This window comes from Haplochromis burtoni, unplaced genomic scaffold (assembly GCF_018398535.1).
Source record: "Haplochromis burtoni strain Fernald_Lab_line unplaced genomic scaffold, NCSU_Asbu1 Contig_10, whole genome shotgun sequence".
NCBI lineage: Eukaryota > Metazoa > Chordata > Actinopteri > Cichliformes > Cichlidae > Haplochromis > Haplochromis burtoni.
This window is the reverse complement of record NW_024582371.1, coordinates 3073193-3091784: the sequence shown is the minus strand read 5'-3', so window position 1 is coordinate 3091784 and position 18592 is coordinate 3073193. Positions and strand designations below refer to the sequence as shown.

At 37.8% G+C, this 18592-nt stretch overlaps 1 protein-coding gene across 3 annotated transcripts; it reads right to left on the bottom strand.

The window, feature by feature from the left end:
• Positions 1-1799: 1799 nt before the first annotated feature.
• LOC102293352 (interferon-induced very large GTPase 1) lies at positions 1800-17679 on the bottom strand. Of its 3 annotated transcripts, XM_042212831.1 has the most exons (8): positions 17448-17679; positions 15927-16051; positions 15118-15711; positions 12078-12115; positions 11727-11835; positions 7883-7941; positions 6353-7789; positions 6094-6270 (listed from the first exon to the last, which is right to left on the bottom strand). In XM_042212831.1, the coding sequence occupies exons 2-8, from the start codon at positions 16021-16023 to the stop codon at positions 6211-6213; spliced, it is 2394 nt and encodes a 797-aa protein (XP_042068765.1). In that variant the 5' UTR covers positions 16024-16051; positions 17448-17679; the 3' UTR covers positions 6094-6210. The 3 variants fall into 3 exon arrangements, with proteins under 3 accessions (XP_042068761.1, XP_042068762.1, XP_042068765.1); XM_042212827.1 differs by having other exon boundaries at positions 1800-7789; XM_042212828.1 differs by lacking the exons at positions 7883-7941; positions 11727-11835; positions 12078-12115; ... (1 more) ...; positions 15927-16051; positions 17448-17679 and having other exon boundaries at positions 1802-6270; positions 6353-6453.
• Positions 17680-18592: the final 913 nt, after the last annotated feature.

Here is an 18592-nt window from a genome sequence, read left to right as displayed (position 1 = left end):
AGCTTTAATTCACATGGAAGTGTTCCTAAAGTCATATGCTGTAATGATATTTACATTATGAAAACATGATTTTGGACATTTCAAGTTTTTCACTTCGGCAGATAAAATGAATTGAGCAAAATCAACTCAAAATATTCCCACACGCCAGAACGTCCTCTCTTCCTCGCTGGCTCCATATCTGTCAGTGGAATGATCACCTAGTCGCTATCTGTCACCATCAACACACTCCACGAATCCCGTGGATGATTCACTTCCTTATATCCGTTTGAATCAGGTACCGAAGCAGTTAAGTGCGTAATGAAGCTTCGGACGTCACTGGTCACGTGACTTTTGCCAAACGAAGCAAGCCTCGACACAGTGCTTCTGAACCAGTGTGTTGTTTTTTTCGACACACGCTCCGGAGCGTCAGCTTCAAGCGGGCCATCACTAGTGTTTGGATTTACTGTTTTTCTGTGCTTTTTGTGATGTTGTTTTACATTGTAAGAGATACAATTGCTGGTACCATCAGAAGACACCTGTTGAGTGTGTTTTATGTCTTCTGCAGGTACGTGAGCTTATTAACAGTCATTTTGTCTGTAAAGCACAAGCAAGTGAAGATGTAATGCGCTATTGTTAATTTGTCCACTAGAGGGCAATGATTAGCCGGTGATACTGTTTACTGAGACTTCTGTAACCTGTTATTTTGTTTTATACGGTTGTGAAATGGATTTTTATTAGTCATAAGATTTCTTTTTGTATACAAGTTCAGTGTGACAGACTGTAAAATGGGAGAAATTATTATTTTCCAATTTTTCTTTATTAAAAAGTTAATTGTAAGTCTGTCAAGACAGCGCGCGTTTGCACTGTGAGGGAGATACAATTGCTGGTACCATCAGAAGACACCTGTTGAGTGTGTTTTATGTCTTCTGCAGGAATAAACTGTGAAAAGCCAACCTTTCTGAGCGTCTGTGATTTTTGAAGAGCTGGAAGTGTTACAATAGCACCCACCCAGCTGAATAGAAACTGCTAGCAATAACATATAACATGCAAGCTAGTACGCAGCAGGAGTTATTGTAACTGACTGTAAAAAGTAAGCACAACGAAAATAAACTCCACCTAAACTTGGTTTATATCTGACCCAGATAGACTGCAGATCATAACTTCTTACCTGAATTTCAGTTCACCTGACACTTGGACGGGCAGCCGCCTCGGGTCTCTGCTCCAGAAAAGCTTGCAGGACGGGACTTGCGACAGAAAAGCCGGTCAGCTGATTATTGATTAGTTTTATGATTGAAGTAGCAACAAGAGAGGGAGGGGAAGAGAAGAAGAGGCAGCCATCACTGTTATCAGTGTAAAGACAGAATAACTTTGTGTCTTTTTTCATTCTAGCGGGACGAATCGTATTCCTTTTCACCTCAATGCTATTTTCTTCGGTTTCTCTGTAATAAGATTGCTTTCAGAGCCGTTACCCAATCAAGGGGGAGGGTGCATCTGACCTCCTTGGCTGTAATTGGTCCAGCCCAGAGTCGATCATGACCAATTGGCCAATCCACCACCTTTTATTGTTTATACGTTACAAAAAAACCAAAAAAAAAACATTGGCCCATAAAAACGAAAAATCACCATCGACCCACCGGACAGTCCAGCTTTGTGGGTGGGTGATATTAAAACCCGATCCTTTTATCCCTATGATAGAACAGAGAAAACCCGACTCATAGTGGTCAAAACATTTATATTTCTTTTTATTCAATCATCTTCCGGAAGAGAGAGCCCTGCACAGCCCAAACGCCAGTTGCAGAAACTCTAACATTAGAATTTAAAAACGTCTCACATATAGGTGTTATTTTGGTACTTTACACGTCACACAGTTTTGATACAAACACTCCTTATATGGTACAAGTTCCTCTTTTCTGTCTGGCTTCCTGTATTTATTAATATACTTGTATAGCTCTACACTAACTTCCTGTTTTTCAGTCTGGCTGAGCACTTAGTTTATGAGTCAAAAGTGGCCTTGCTGTACAAACCTTCATTATTAAAGTACATAAAACAATATAATAAGAAAATAAGCCTTAAAATATATATATTTAAATCTCAACAGTGATAATTCCTGATGTCAAAGTTCAGAGGAGAACAGGCAGACTGCTTCAAGCTGATAGGAAGGCTCAACTCAAACCATTTAACTCAACAACCATTCGTTGCAATGAAATTATATTTATTTTGTAAAAATACATTTGCACACTGATAACAGCAATCTTCATCTCAAATATTTTTTTTATTTTGTCACTAAATGGTCTAAAAAGATATCATAAAAACAAAAGTTAGACAATGTTGAAAACAAAAAGTCTAAATTTTTCTAAATTTATTATAACCAAGTAAACAAATCTCATGAGCCCTTAATCTGTCAGTGGATATTCATGTTTCATCTCTCTCCTTTCCTCTAAACTGTAATTAGAAAAGTTGATTAATATACAAAGGTGAAAAACTGGAAGTTGTTCAACAGAAGACAATAAAATAAAATTACAAAATATACAGAATATTAACACATGAGACAAATTCAGATGATTCAGATTATATTACTGGACACAATTGATTAAATAATTCTAATTTAACTTTATCTGCAACAACTTTCAGCAAAAGAAGGATAAAGTAAACTGAATGTATTTGTTCAATGTAAGTGCAAAATACACACAAAAAGGTTTTATTACAAAAGCTACATTTCAATAAGAGTTACTTTTAAATGTTCAATCATTATTACATAGTAAGAGTCTAATCTCACATGCTGTGAGTCTCTTTGTTAGAATTATGTATAACTATGTTGTAATAATCCTGTCATTTCTAAAAAAAAAATCTGCTATTTTACCTGAATCACTAAATCTTTCTTTCCGTCATTATGTAAGACATATAAACCGAAGAATGCTGTTTCTTTGACTCATTTGCACATTTCATCCAGACTTCTAATGGCTTTGCATTTAGAGATTGTTTTCCACTCACTGGGAATCTCTCCTCTACCCTGGAATTTGAAATTGTAGTGCTCTTCCAGTTTCTTTTGAAATCGACACACAAACCATTTCCAGTACACCAGTTTAGACTCATCAGGAGTAATTCTCCAGTCAGCATACTCTGGACCAGCAGTTCTGTACCTTTTATAGGGAACAGTTTCCTCTGAATCATGACAAGGATAAAAACTGCCATCACTTGCAACGTTTGTTGTGCAGAAATCAATGCTGAATTCCACTGTGCCTCTATAGTGCCATCCTTTGATTCCAGAAGGCCGATGAAAAGGGACACTATGGTCAGCACCACTGTGACCTTCAATGGTGTTAGTACAAACAGCTGCACAGAATGGACATTTTACCCAGCAACAATTACACAGCTGATCAATGAGGATTTCATCAGGCTTCAGCCTGGATTCCTTCAGTTTATTCAATGAGAGACTCCTTATCTCATCACTTATGGGTGTAAATTCTTTCTTTAATGCTTCCATTAAGAAATCAAAATTATTAATGTCACTGAAGTTTTGAGAAGAAAACGTATCAAGAGTTAACTCTTCTTTTAGCAAACTAGAAAATTCCTTCAGCCACATATTTATGTCTCCTCTCTGAGTTTGGACTTTCTGTGTTGCTGTAGATAAAGCTTGACTCATCAGCATGTTAATGTCATCAACATTTTTCTTGAGTATATTCACAGTTTCATCTTTGTGATCTCTGAAGATGTATTTCTTTACTTCTGCTTTTATAAAAGCTTCTGTTTGGCTTCTTGGATTTCTGATGTAGGTGATGAAATCATCAAAGTTTTCATTCTCAGCGAGTGACTTCAGCACATGTTTCTCCAAGTTCAGCCTGTTCCCATTGAATGCTGGGAAACTACACCTCATCTCTCCAGCCAGACCAATGGCAGTCTTGTTACAGACAGCCTCAACAATGGAAGCTTTCAACTTTTCACAGATCAGTTCTGCGAGCACAACAGCAGATAAGTTTCCTTTGCAAAAGCTTCTAAAAACATTGTAATACTGTGTTTTCTTGCTTTCTAAATAAGTAAGTGGATCATGCTTCATTTTGAATTCCTCCTGGGAGTCTAGAAGCAAAATCTCTGCTTTGTAGAAAACATACAGTAAGAGATCAACTTTAAAGTCCTTCTTCAAAGTACATTTACTTTCTGACTGAAATTTCTCCACTTTTTCTTTTACAATTTTTGCCACTTCTTGCAAGTAAGCTGATGTGTAGCCTCTTGTAGCCACAGGTTTGGCTCTGATTGAATCAAGGGACAGTTTTTCAGCTTTGTCAATGAGCAATCTGATCTGTTGCTGTTCATGACAAGATAAAGCACAGTGTGATTTATGTTGTTTTTGTGTTGTGTTTGAATTATATCTAAAAAATATTTTGGTATACTTCCAAAAATTTGAGACAGGATTTTTAACATATGCGCCGAGTTTACTTGCGTGACTGTCATCCTTCACAACATCTTGAGTTGGTTCACTTTCACCTGCCTCATAAAGATCCTTTTTTTTTTGAAGGATGACATAATCTGAATAATCACCAACACTGGATATTTTCTTGTAACTGCCACTTGTTTTGGATTCATTTATGAGAATAGGTTCAAAACCAAGTTCTTGGAGGATTTTAAACTGATCCTCTTCCAGGTCGATGTCTTCAACAGGTTTTATATCTGCTGTTATTTCAGTGACCAGGTCACTCCAAACAGAGCTGAACTGTTTTTGAAGTTCTTCTTCATCTTTGGCCTTATCCTTCAGCTGCTGAGCGAGCTCTTTGCTCTTCTGTAGCAGCTTGTCCTCAAACTCTTTTTTCTTATCATCCAGCTTTTTACGAGCCTCCTTTTGTTGAATGACTTCATCCAGTTTTCTTTTCACTGTGCTCACCTGTTCATCGTGAACCTCTTTGAGTTTGGTTTCAAATCGGCCTCTCCACTGAGCCAAAAATTCTTTTTCTCTGTTTTCGTCAAAATACTTTTTCATTGCTGTTTTTATTTCTTCATATGTCTTGCTTGTTTTTTTTGTAAGGTCACTCACTTTCACCATGTCAAGATTTCCATTTTCTATTCTGTTATAAAGCTGATTTTCAGCAGTCAACATGTTGCTCCTGAGGTCCCAGGTCCAGTTTCCATATTGGATCTCCAATTTTCTGTATGCTGCAATTTCAAGTGTATTTTTAAAACTGAAAACAAAGTTTTCATTGAGGAGGGCACTCCACAGGTCCTGGATTTTGTATTTGAATTGTGTGAGAGTGATCCCATCAGACTGTGAAGCTTTAGAGAGGATGACGTTCTTCACTTCTTGGATGCTCTCACTGTAACCTGGATTAGGAGGAGCCATGGGTGGACTGCCCTCCCATAGCTGGGCACAGTATTTCACATCTTTTCGGACATCAAACTTAATGACATCACTGAAGCAGTCAGCATTGCAATCCTCCTCTTCAGCTGCTAGTTTGGTCATCTGGTCCAGTTTTTCTTGCAGGCGTCTCTTTCCATCCATGTTTTTCTCTGCTGCTGCAACATCTGTAACATTCTGATGAACAAAAACACAACTAGGAGAAAGGTTAACTTTCTTCATCCTCATGAAAGCCTGAACAACAATCTGCAGGATGTCCTGCATCTCAGATGGATTCTCTCCAAAGATGTTGATCAGCGTCAGGTTTCCCAGGCCAACAACAAATGTTGCCAGTTCGTTGTCATGGTGATGAGTCGTGTTACCTTCCAGCTCAAGAGCACGCAGTCCTTCAGTGTCCACCACTAGAAGGTAGTCAAACTTCAAGTCTTTCTTCATCTCCTCTGATACTTTGAGCAGCTGCATGAAAGCACCTTTGGTGCACCTGCCTGCACTCACTGCAAACTGCAACCCAAACATGGTGTTCAGCATTGTTGATTTTCCACTGCTTTGTACACCCAAAACTGACAACACAAAAACTCTCTGGTCCCCCAGTTTCTTGATGACTTCCTCTAAAAGACTGGAGATCCATGTTAAAGGCACGTGACCTGCATCACCATCCATCAGCTCCATCGGGTGTCCTGATATCATCAGCTGTGCAGCCAGCTCAGGGTATTTAGACCAGTCAGTGTGTCTGCTCTCTCCTTCTATTGCTCTATGAGCTTCATAGATCTGTCCCATTTCTCTGAAGATGTGCTCCAAACCAAAAGTTGCAGACTGCAGTTTTTTGGATATTTCTTCAAGCTCAGTTTGTTTTTTTATTAACAGATCTGATTTCATGTGTTTGTTCTTCAAAGCCAAGACCTCAGACCACTTTTCATCATAGCTTTGGAGAACTGAGGAAAGATCATCTGTGGAGAGATCATCCATTAAGATTTGAATCCATTTCAGGAAATACTGTTTGTCTGTTGGTGAAAAAGATGAGAGACTTACAATGAACAACTCCACGAGTTTACTGAATGAAGCAGCACATTGTTTCTGGCGTATGTTCATCAGTTCTTGTTCCTTTTTACATTTCTCCTTTTCGATGTCTCCTCTGAGATGATACAGTTCTTTATGTATTTTGCTCCACTGATGCCACAGATCACCTCGATAAGGAAGGAATTCATCTTTGAGCTTTGAAACATTCATGTTATCCTTTGAAAGAATATCCACTATGATCATAGCAGCAGATTTCCCTCTTTGACAGGCTGGGTCACTTTCATCCACTCTGATTTCAGAGAGCTCAGCCATGGTTTCAAGCTGGAAAGATGATTTCAAGTTTGAACCATCTAGAGATGACGAAACCTCTCGAATAATTTGTTTCAGTTCTTCAGATATATCTGACTGGCTTTTGCCTTTGAGACCCATGATGTATTGTCCAGTTGTTGTCTTAAAAAGATCACGGTCGTCATCAACAGTGAGAAAAATGAAATGGTTTTGAGACTCAAAAAGAGCTGTTATAATTTCATCTTTTTGCAAAGATGCAACAAGAACAACTGTGACTAAAGATCTTTTAATCAGTATGTCGCGCTGTCTTTCAGTCAACAGCGCATCACCATGAAGATTACAAAAGGCAATGCAGTCATTGAAGGCATCATTGGGTTTTCCAGCAGGACAGTACCAGGCAATCTCTGCCACACCATCCATCAGATAACAAGACTTGGTGCTTCCTGGACAGTTTCTGTGGAAGAAGGTGCTGTGACGGTCGTTGATCAAAGTGTTGATCAGCTGAGATTTAGACACTGACAGAGAGCCCAGGCGTAAAAATGACACCAAGGGTGTCTGAGCTTTATACACTGGAACACTCTTCATAGTGACAATGTTTGAGCTGTCTTTGATTTCAGTTACCTTCCAGGTCTTTGTTATTTGTCTGAAAGTCCACAGAGGACACTCGATCTCCATAGTGACTGGGTCAGGAACAAGCAATGGTAAGGCATACTGACACTGAGAGAGCTTTGTAATCATCATCTGTTTAAGGAAGCTGTCTGAGCAGTGAAATACTGCCATCTGAACATCCATTGGATGCAAATGAGTCTGTTCTGACTGACGCGTGTCTGCACTCATGCTTAATAAAGCATCCAAATTAATGAAATCTTTCTTAGTGATATCAATCACTCGAACAGACTTTGGATGTGTCCCCTCAGGACCGTCCGCTTTCACACGAACATATCTGGCCCTGTAATCTAACATCATCAGCCTGTGAAGAAAAGTATATGTTAGATCTGTCTCAGATGTGACATGGTGCTGTTTCACAGGTGGACGTATCTGAAGAAAATCTTCTGGTAGAAACTTCCTTTGAAGATTTTCTTGAATGTGAAGTCTGTCAAACAGTTTTTCAGTTTCTTTTTCACATGACTCCTTCTTGTTAACTTCAGAGTCATTCCTTGACTGCAGCAAATAAGAAATTACATTTATGTAACAAATTTATAGTTTTGTACAGTGTGGTAAAGTAAATTAATTATTTGATAATATTTTTCTTACCTTGTCCTTGTTTCCACTGATGTTTTTCTTATTTACGTTCAAGTCCACATCAGAGGTTCCTGGAGTTTAAAATAGAACCAAAAGGCCAAATCAATGTGTGATAGAAGCAATACAGTTTTTTCTGCACAACCTGTCCAGTTTTTTTTCTTTTTGTTTTGACTCCACACTGCAGTGGTTAACACATTCACTAAAAACACAAAAGATCTGTGGTTTGAGACTAGGAGACCCATAACCCTGCTGTGGTGACCACTTTTAAATAAAGGAACACTTGAAAAATGCTTTCGGTAACCAATTTTTACTTATTCCTGTTAATATATAAACCAGGTTTTCTTTTTTTCTTTCTTTTTTTTTTAAACTCCTTTGTTACAGATGGTTGTGGAGGGTATTTACCATTGACAGTGGAAAAATCTTGGCTATGCTCATTTTCAAAGCTTTTGATCAGTGGTTAAAGGACAGGCCCATAATGTCAGGGACCTGGGTTCTTGACTTTTTTTAGTTTCCTGTGTTTTTTGTCACTTTGTATTGTGAATTATGTTCTCATTGTTGGTCTTTAGTTACTCCCTTGAGTCTAGTTTCTTGTGTTCCGTTCCTAGTATTTCCCTCTGTGTATTATTTATCATCTCTAGCCTTTTGATTCTTTGAGTTCTATGCCTTATGGTTTATGTCTCTGTTTCTTAGTTGCTCTGTCTCCACAGTGTCTAGTCAGCGTCTCAGTGTTATACTTCCTGTTTTACTTTGAAGGTCTGTGTCTCATGTGAGTGTATCCTGCTTTGCTTAATTGTCTCGTCAGTTCTGATTTCCCCCAGCTGTGCTCTCCTTCTGTGTCTCATTCCCTCGTTATTCCCCAGTGTATTTAAGCCCTGAGTTTCTCTGTGTCAGTGTCGTGTCATCCCTCATGGTTGTGTTTCGCTGTGTGTTTATCCTGTGAGTTTAGTTTATTCTTTCCCAGTTTAGTTGAGTTTTCGTGTTACATGCATTTTCCTTGCCAGCCAATAAAGCTGTAATTTTGAGTTCATCCCTCATGTCTGAGAGCCTGCATTTTGGGTCCAACTCCTGCCTGCACAATGCTGAAACCTGACACATAACAACTTGAACCACCCACACAGCACAAGAAGTTCTTATAACTCTAATATACAAACACATATAAATATTTCCAACCTGCTCAATTTTCTAAGCCATTTCCACTGTGGGGGACAAAAGGTTTCAAACTTGTCCAGGCCTTAAACTTCATGTGTGTTCTCCCTAGTAGTAGTAAATGCATAGAAATCAAGCTTTTATGAAAATGCTGAATAAAAAATAGTTTCCTTGTAAAAGACTAACTTTACAGTTCACTCTTGAAAAGCATATAAAATAAACGACATATAAAATGTCATTGGATGGCAGAGATGCAGAAATGTCTGCGTCTAGAGTGTCTAAATGAGTCTCACAGGCCTGAATGTGTGCATAAAGACATTTATAATTCTTGACTTTTTTTGATCTGCTGCTCACCACAAACAAGCACAAGCATAAATTTTGGACCTGTATTGTCAATTTTGTAGCTTTTCCTACTGACAAAAATCTCCCTCATGGCTATACATACTACAAAAAGTAAGCCACACATAACAAAAAGTTTCAGTTTCTCTCTTTCTACTATAGAAATTTCATTTTTTTACAGGTGCAGTAAAAAAAAAAAAAGCATAAAAACAAAACAAAAAAACTACACAGTCTTTTTTACCTGTATTGTAAGAAATAAATCTGTAAAATTACAGAACAAGTTACAAGTCCAAAGAGTCATGCTGACAGATTTCAGCAGGACTCTATTAATAAATAATTTTAAGGAATAAACTTTCCTTGTCATTGTGTACCCTACCTTTACTTGTAAAACACCAAAATACACCAAAAATCCAGCAAACAATTCACTTCAATCACGTGAACCTAGCCAGACAAACCAAGCCTTGACACAGAGCTTCTGAAGCACTGTGTTGTGGTTTTGGAGTGTGATCACTGAGTTAGGGTGAATAGTAAATTTAATAGTACTTTACATTGTGCTCTGTCCCCTTGTTTTCTAACTTAATTCCTGGAGGATGCTTATTTGATAATTATTTACTTTTTTTGTATAGTCAATAAAGCTGGTTCTAACAGCTCTTGAATTGCATGGGGATTCCAGACTGCAGTGTTTGTCTTGATTTTAAGATGAGCCACCTCTCTGCATGCCACAAATACATAGATTAATGATTTTTAATTATTAAAACTGTAAAGATTTTGAGTTATCAGTCAAATCTAATCACTTCGGTCATACACATTACTCTGGTGCAGGAATAAAATGCAGACTCCCACCATTAGCATGCTCTTTGCAAATTCCAACTATTTTGCTACTTTTATTGATAGTATGTGAAGAAGGCGCATTATAGTGGACTCTGTGTTTAATTAAGAATTACTATTGAGTATTGATCCTGTTAAGTAAATCCAAGCAAAAGATGAAAAAGGGTAGAACAACACTTCTAGCAGGTGGCGGACAGTCAGTCTTGGTGACTTTTCCTTAAGGATCGGCAAGTGTTTCATTGTGTTTCACAAAAACCATGAACTGTACCTGCTCTCATCTGGACTTGGATGGAAGCATAACTCTGCTGTTTAAAGTGTCCAAAGATCTTTAGATGTCTGCAGCAGCAGGGGGATTTGCCATAATCAGTGTAACTCTAAGTTTAGTTTAATTGCTAGATGTTTTTGATTTTTATTCTGTTTCATTTGTATGGCTCATTAAAAGCTATTTGGAATAGAGCACATTCAATTTTTATAGAAGTAATAGAAGTTGCAAACAATTTCAAGTTTTGTGAAGACTGATAATAAAGCGGAGGGGGAGACATGCGGCAAAGGTTCGCGGGTGGCACTTGTGTACTTATCAGTACATGTTAGTAAATTGTGCTTAAATATTGTATTTTGCATTTATATTGTCAGTATATTTGATATATTTGATATTTAAGTATTTTTTGCATTTCATGATGCTTTGCATTTTTACATGATGGTAAATTTCTGTTTTGTGAACACAATGCACAAACAGTCTTCTCTGAGCCAAAGTTAATTTAAAATGAAGCCAAAGTGGAAAAGCAGATAGAATCATATGCCGGACAAGAATAGGATGACATTACTTTCCCAAAAGTCCAGCAATTGGTCTCAGATCCTGGACATTTATAGACTATTGTTAAAGGAACATATTGTCCCTACTTTTTGGTGGGGACAAATTCCACTTTAAAAGTACATTTACTCAGTTTAAACATGTGATACAACATCTTTGTGTATTGTGAATAAAATATGGATGTCTAAGATTTAAAAATCATTGCATTCTGTTTTTATTTCCATTTCCCACAGTGTCCCTGCTTTTGTAGAATGGGATTGTACCTTTCGATTGTTTTAGCAACACTCACTTTGAGATCATCAGTTTATGAATATAAAAATACAACTGCATGTCAGTAAGACTGAAAAGGTGCTATTTAACCGCAAATGTATTATATTACAGTTATAGCCAAAGTTTGGTGGTAATGTAAACATGCACACTTCAACAAGAGTGTACATTTGTAGTGATCCAGATTTTGCAGAAAAGCATTAGAAACAGAGGCGTATGAAGCATAGCTCATGCTCTGTGGTGTTAGGTGAAACAGTCTGACATCTCACACTAGTGTAATTTTCTGTATCACCCTCTTCAGAGTTTCTAAACATATATTTGTTGCTTTTACTAATGATTACTTCATCAACATCAGTTTCTTCTGCTCCAGGGTCACAACATACAAACATCACACTTTAATTTATGAATTCTCAAACTGTCTCTATATAAGTTACTGTGTAAATGAACATAAAATGAATATGTTACCTTTCTGTTTGTTTGGGGACAGCACTGGAGACTTGATTTCAGGTTCTTCTCTTAATGCTGTGCTGTCATCAGTACTCTCTGATTGTTTGACATCAGTGCCTTCTTCATTCTGAGAAACAAATACTGTCATTTGTTTGTTAGCTGAAAACCACTGATGTAGACTAAAGATGAAATGGACTACAGATGACCCAGCAGTTAATGTCTTTTTTCACACATTTCTCACAGGCTCACATCTTATGACCAGTTAATACACAATTCCAGTGTCTCTGTCATATATCTGATATTCATTTTAGAAAGTAAATGTTGGTGTGCAATGATGAACATTTTTTAAAACAAAAAAGTAACATTTACCTTGATTTCATTTGTATCCTCCTCCTCATCTTCTTCTTCTGCAAAGAAAATATCTGTTTTACAATGCAGGATCAAGGGAACCAGTTTCTGTTTTGGTAACTAGAAATGAACCTAGTGTGATAACTTCAACACACTAATGAAAATGGTAAATGGCCTGTATTTATATAGCGCTTTTACTAGTCCCTAAGGACCCCAAAGCGCTTTACATATCCAGTCATCCACCCATTCATGCACAGGTGATGGTAAGCTACATTGTAGCCACAGCCACCCTGGGGCACACTGACAGAGGTGAGGCAGCCGAACACTGGCGCCACCGGGCCCTCTGACCACCACCAGTAGGCAACGGGTGAAGTGTCTTGCCCAAGGACACAACGGCCGAGACTGTCCGAGCCGGGGCTCGAAACGGCAACCTTCCGATTACAAGGCGAACTCCCAACTCTTGAGCCACGATCGCCCAATGAGTCAACATAATGATATTCTGTGTTCTTCTGCACAGTATAAAGGTCAGCTATAATACAGTTTATTTGAGGTTTATATAATGGAGTATTTTGTGGCTCTCCTCTGAATGAATCCTGGCCTCCATCTGAGCTGTTAGACACTTCTATAACTCTGACATTAATACTGTGAAAAGCAATGAAATTCAAAATTCACCACAGAATAACTGAGGGACAGAGATGGTATCAAAGTTAGAGAAAGCAGGCAAGAAAGAAAAAAAAACAGGGAAGGCAAGACACATCCATGGAGCAAAAGAAATATGTTTGAAGATCATCAGACAGAGGACTTTATGTTTAGCTAACATATGACTTTTGCTCAGTTATAGTTGAATAATGTAAAAGTGCAACTGCGGCCAGATAGCCTTAGAAACAAATAATTCAAACGTGCATAGGAGCTGGAACAACTGATCCTACTTAAACCAACAGAACTCTGCTTTTAATATTATCTAGACCTGTGGTTTTCAAACTGTGGTACGTGTACCAATGATGGTACGTGGGCTCCCTCTAGTGGTACGCGGGAAGTCTCCCCCCCAAAAAATAAGATTAAATAATATACCATGTTCTGATTGAGGGATTTCTGAAAAATGAAAACGTACAACATAAATGAAGACAGAAAACTAAACAATAAAAACTAAACAATAAAAAGTTAACAATAAAAGTTAACGCAAGAGTTTCCAGTGGTTAGGGACAAATACTATCAAATGGCAGGATGCTGTAAATGGACCAAACTTCAGTCAGGAGAACAACTGAGATAATCCATCCACAATACGAGGTTATGGTAGTCATTCATTTATTGCTGCATTGGCTGGGCTGTAGTTACATTGTAAGGTTTTAAAAACTGATAGTAATAAATAGTGGTAATAAAAACTGAGAGAGGCCGACAGTGATCACTGCCTTTTTTAGGGGCTTGTTCAGATTAAATAGAAGAAGATACAAAGCATTAAAACATGTTAAAAACACAACAGCCTTCATAAACACAGAGTAGTTTGGATCCGGAAGCAGGGTTCATACGTCATCACTTAAAGGTTGGATATCCCACCTGCTATGAATGTTTTAATGCTGTACAGTTATTATTATTATTATCACTTTTCACATCCTGTTTATGACAGTTAAAATAACTAACATTCATATAAGAAATAAAATTGTCTCGTGCAAACTGTATATGGTGTTAAATAGGCCTATGCTACTGTAATTTAATGTCGGTCATAAGGGTAGTACTTTAAGAGCCATATATTTTATGAGGTGGTACTCATTGTGAAAAATTTGAGAGCCACTGATCTAGACAGAAAAAACCCCAGATTCATTAAATAAATCAGATTTTGCCAAAGCACCAGTTAGGTTTCTTTAATGAGTTCAACAATAATCAGACATTAGAGGAGCTAATTCTAACATTACTGTTCATAAATAAATATTGTCACTACATTAATTGTATCTAATAAAATTAAGATTCACAGTTTTGTCCATTGTACTTATGTGTACTTATGTTACGACCCCCTCTGCTAGGGGACGAGGGGGAGTAACATACACAAGACCTCACATGAGACACTAAGTAAAATAAAGATTTTATTGCAAACTTCAAACAGAAAACCGACAGGGCCATGTTCAACAGAGGTCTGGGCAACCAGTTAGCACGTAATGCATGAACACAGACGACACATTAACACTGATCGCAACTCTCTTGTATTCCTTGCTCAAATGTTTAATCACAATTGACGCCTTGTGCGATGGGCCCTATTACAAGAATACAACTTAGAGATTCAGCATAAAAAGGGTACTGAAAATTTATTGGCCTGTCCAGGTGGTGAGTATGACTTGTTTTATTTTCTGCTGTGAACTGTGAAGATTGTGTATACAAAACCTAGTTTTGTAATTTAAGGGGAGGGGTGTTATGGCCCTGGGCCTTGGAGGGAGTGAGATTGCCTTTCTCTTCAAGCAAATGCAAGAGTGCCAGCACTTGCTGACGATTGGCTAGCTGGAGACTCGTGCAGTCCTGAATGCAGATTGCAGTATGTCAACCCTCACAGATAACTGGCTGCCTGGGATACTGTGGTGCTCCAGGAAGCAATGAGTGGTTGATTGTACTCATCTGTGGCTACAAAAGGCTATATATCCTTCACTCAGTGGCTTCTGCTTAGGACTGAACATGCAGTTTGCCCTTCTTGCCTCCCTCTTTGAACTTTGCTCGCCCAACTCTGTTCATGGTGTTGAACTTTGTTAACCCCGGGTTATGGTTGAACTTAGCTTGAGTAGGTGGTTGTTGGTGTTATTGCCCGTGAGGCTAGCTTTAGTTTTTCACTCTCTTGTGTACTAATCAATGGTGTACTGATTATTTGCCCAGTGGCCTGCAAAATGCAGCCCTGTCAGTTTTCTGTTTGAATTTCTGCAATAAAACCCCCTTTTTTTCATTTAGCTTCTTGTGTGAAGGCTTATGTATGTTACTCCTCCCTGTCCCCTAGCAGAGGGGTCGTAACATGCTGACTGTGAGAGTTTGTTTTAAGAATTGCAACAGTGTTGGAAAAATGCCTAAAACACAGACAGGCAGGTACCTGTTTTATTTGTCTTTAACTCAGAGTCTTTCCTTTCTTCTTTGTGGGATTTGTCCTCCAGGTGTCCTTCCTGTTCTCTGTTTTCAGCACACACCAGTCCAGTGTAGCTTTGTGGATCATTTTCAGAGACCATGATGTTTATTTTTTCTAACAAATCTGCTACCTCTTTTTCATCCATCATATTTCTGTTACATGTGTGGAACCTTTTTTCATTAAACTCTGTGTTAGTTTTCAGCTCCTTTAATGCACTTTCACATGTTTCACCTGGTTCATGAGTCACCACTGTGATTAAATAAGAAAGTGCTCCTCGCCCAAAAGCTTTCTCTAGCCACTGCACTCCTGAGCTGTACTGGTTGTTATGCAGAGTGTTGGGTAATAGTAAGACAAAGGCATGAACTCCCTGATTTAAAGGGATTTCCTTTGTTTGTAGACCGAGCATGTTAATGACACAGACGTGTCGACCACACAGATTATACAGATTGGAGGAAAACTGTTCCACATTTGTGTGCACTTCATGGTCAAGGAAAATGTTCTTTGGTCCGATCTCAATGGAGGCTGGATCACCAATTAGTACAAGTGTGAGATCAGGAGCCACTGTAGAAAAAGAACAACATGTTACAATACAGACATCACTAAAACCACAGTGAACGATTACTTTGTGATTTTAATGAACAGTAACTAAATAATAAGAATAAAGAATAAATTAAATTTAAATAATTAAAGAGGTAAATGCTTCACTGTGTTTATACTCAAATTAGATGCATAGTCTAAATAGGTCTGACTATAACACTATAATATGATCACATTACTTCTCTCATTGATGGGAGGTGTTTCAGACGTGTTTTCAGACTCTCCTCCTGTGCTGTCGTTGTTTTCCTCTGCCGCTGCAATATCTTGATCATCCATCTCATCAGCTTCTCATTTTACTGCAGGTCTGTGTATCACATATGCATTCAGTTTATCAAAGATGAAAGTACAAAAAGATAGAACTTTTTATCAGGTGCACACGTTCAGCTACTCGTTAATTCAAATATTTGGTCAGTCAATCATGTGACACCACTCAAAACATTTAGGCTCATAGACATGGTCAGGATGACCGGCTGAAGTTCAAAATAAGCATCAGAATTGATAAGAAAATTAATTTATTTGACTTCAAATGTGGCATGATCTACTGGGATTTTCTATGATTGCTGATGTCAGAGACAAATGGGTAGACTGCTTCAAGCTGATAGGAAGGCTCAACTCAAACCATTTAACTCAACCATTCGTTACATCAAATATATGCAAAAAAACCATCTCTGAATGCACAACACTTCCAACTGTGAAGCAGATGGGCTTACAGTAGCAGAGGACCGCACCAGGTGCCACTCCTTTGAGCTAAGAACAGGAAACTGAGGCTGCAGGTTACACAGGCTCACCAAAACTGGACAATGGAAGATTAGAAAAATGTTTCCTGTTCATCATATTCTATAAAATCGTATGTTTGTAGTGGCTGTTTTATGAAGCTGACACTTAATGAGCTGGATTAACAAAAACTATTTCAGCTGAGCTCAACATTAAACATCTCCCATGATAATCCAGAATAAAAATGGTGTTTGTTTCTGTTGAATGAGTACTTTTAACATTAAAACTTTAAAAATATCATTTTTAATGCATTTAAATTGTAGTTTATGTGTATTGTATTGTGGTAAATATAGTTGGTATTTTCATAAATCATCTAATTTAAACAATTCCTCATCACTCCTCATTGTCATTTAGTGGTTAAACTAAAAACAAACAAACATTTAATGGGTATGGGTTACAAAATATAGATAGGGAAAAACCAACAGGATGTGCCCTAGTTAAATACTGCAACACTATGTGCTGGCATAACAACTTCAGTGCTCCTTGACAGTGAAGCTAGAGATCAACATCTAAAATGTTCATTCAACATGTATCATTAGTGCTGAAACATCATTTTCTCATTGGTGCTTAAATGTACTGAGTTCTCGGGGCTATAAAGACTATAGCTTATTTCTTACATAATTTTTAACCTCCTCAAGGTAAATGTTAAATTTAGCTTGAGGAGGTGATCGATCAGAAACCCCCCCCAAAAACTTACAACTGGTTTAAAATTATAGTTCCCTCTAAAAGTGTAAACGGAGCAAAACCAAGCACCCAGACTCTCACTGTAGGGGGCAAAAGTTACGTTTTTCCTTTAATACTCATGCCTACACAGATTTTACCAGGTCTTTGCACACACACGCATACATAAATGTGTTTGTTTTTATAACAGTGACAATAAAGAGCTATTCTACAAGAGAAATATTATTAAATAATGATCAACTCACCTCTGTTTTGTGTAGATCCAGATGCCCTCTTATTAATCCTACAAGACACTGATCTTTATATAGAGATCAGTAATATTTAATGATAGGTCTGCCCCTCATAAACTCCTCCCAGCTGCTCTCAAGAAATGGATGTCATATAATACCATAAGGAGCTTTAGATCTCTGCATAAGCAAGTTGCCAATAATTGAGATGCCATATAAGACATATCAGGATCAAACATTAGTTTCAAATGAGTGCTATAAAAATGAAAGTCAAAGTAGAATGGCTACACCACATGATTTCCCAGAAACCATGTGACTTAAGTTTCAGCTTACTGATAAACTCATTCATACACAGCCGGATGAACTGAACAGCTGTTTCCAACAAATCTGTATAACTGTGAACAAAAGTTTTTGGTTCATGCTAAGCCAAAGACTAGAAAATATGGTGAAGAATATCTTCCCTTTGGCTTCACCTGCACACGTGCTGAGGTAGGTCTCCCTGCAGAATTGGTTTTCCCTTCGTGGGGAACAGCGCTGGGCTGTTTAAATCACGGACAAACAGCATCCCACATTCATGATTTTTAGTTCACAAACACTTCTTGTAATAACTACTCCTGACATTTTGGAGATATGCATACTATACTATACTTTATACAGTAAAGTTTTATGTTTTTAAACCTATTTTGCACAGAGAGGCATTTTTTGAAAAATGTATTGATAGCAATGTTGAATACTATTACACTGAAAAAAAAAACAACTACACATAAAATAATCACATCTTGACGCCTCTGCCTTTGTAAATGAAGGGACATTAACTGCGTGTAAGCCTGTAAAACCTGCAGATAGTCAGATTAACAGTATTTTGTCTCTACCTGCCATTCATCTCATGTAAACAATAACGTGGCGCACAGCGTGACGTGAAAAAAGACACATACCTTTGACTTTGCGTGATGAACTCTATTCCTCGTCCACACGTAAATGCAAAAAAGGAGTTTTAAAAAATCTCCGATTCCAAAAGCCGTTTACGTGTGGACGAAGCAGCTGCATGTTCAAAAATACCCGTGTAGGTGTGGCCTTAGCGTAAAAGAGTTAGTAGTTTATTTTCTTACTACCTGTAATTTATTGCAGATTACTTGTATTTGCTTAATTGTTTACTAAATGTG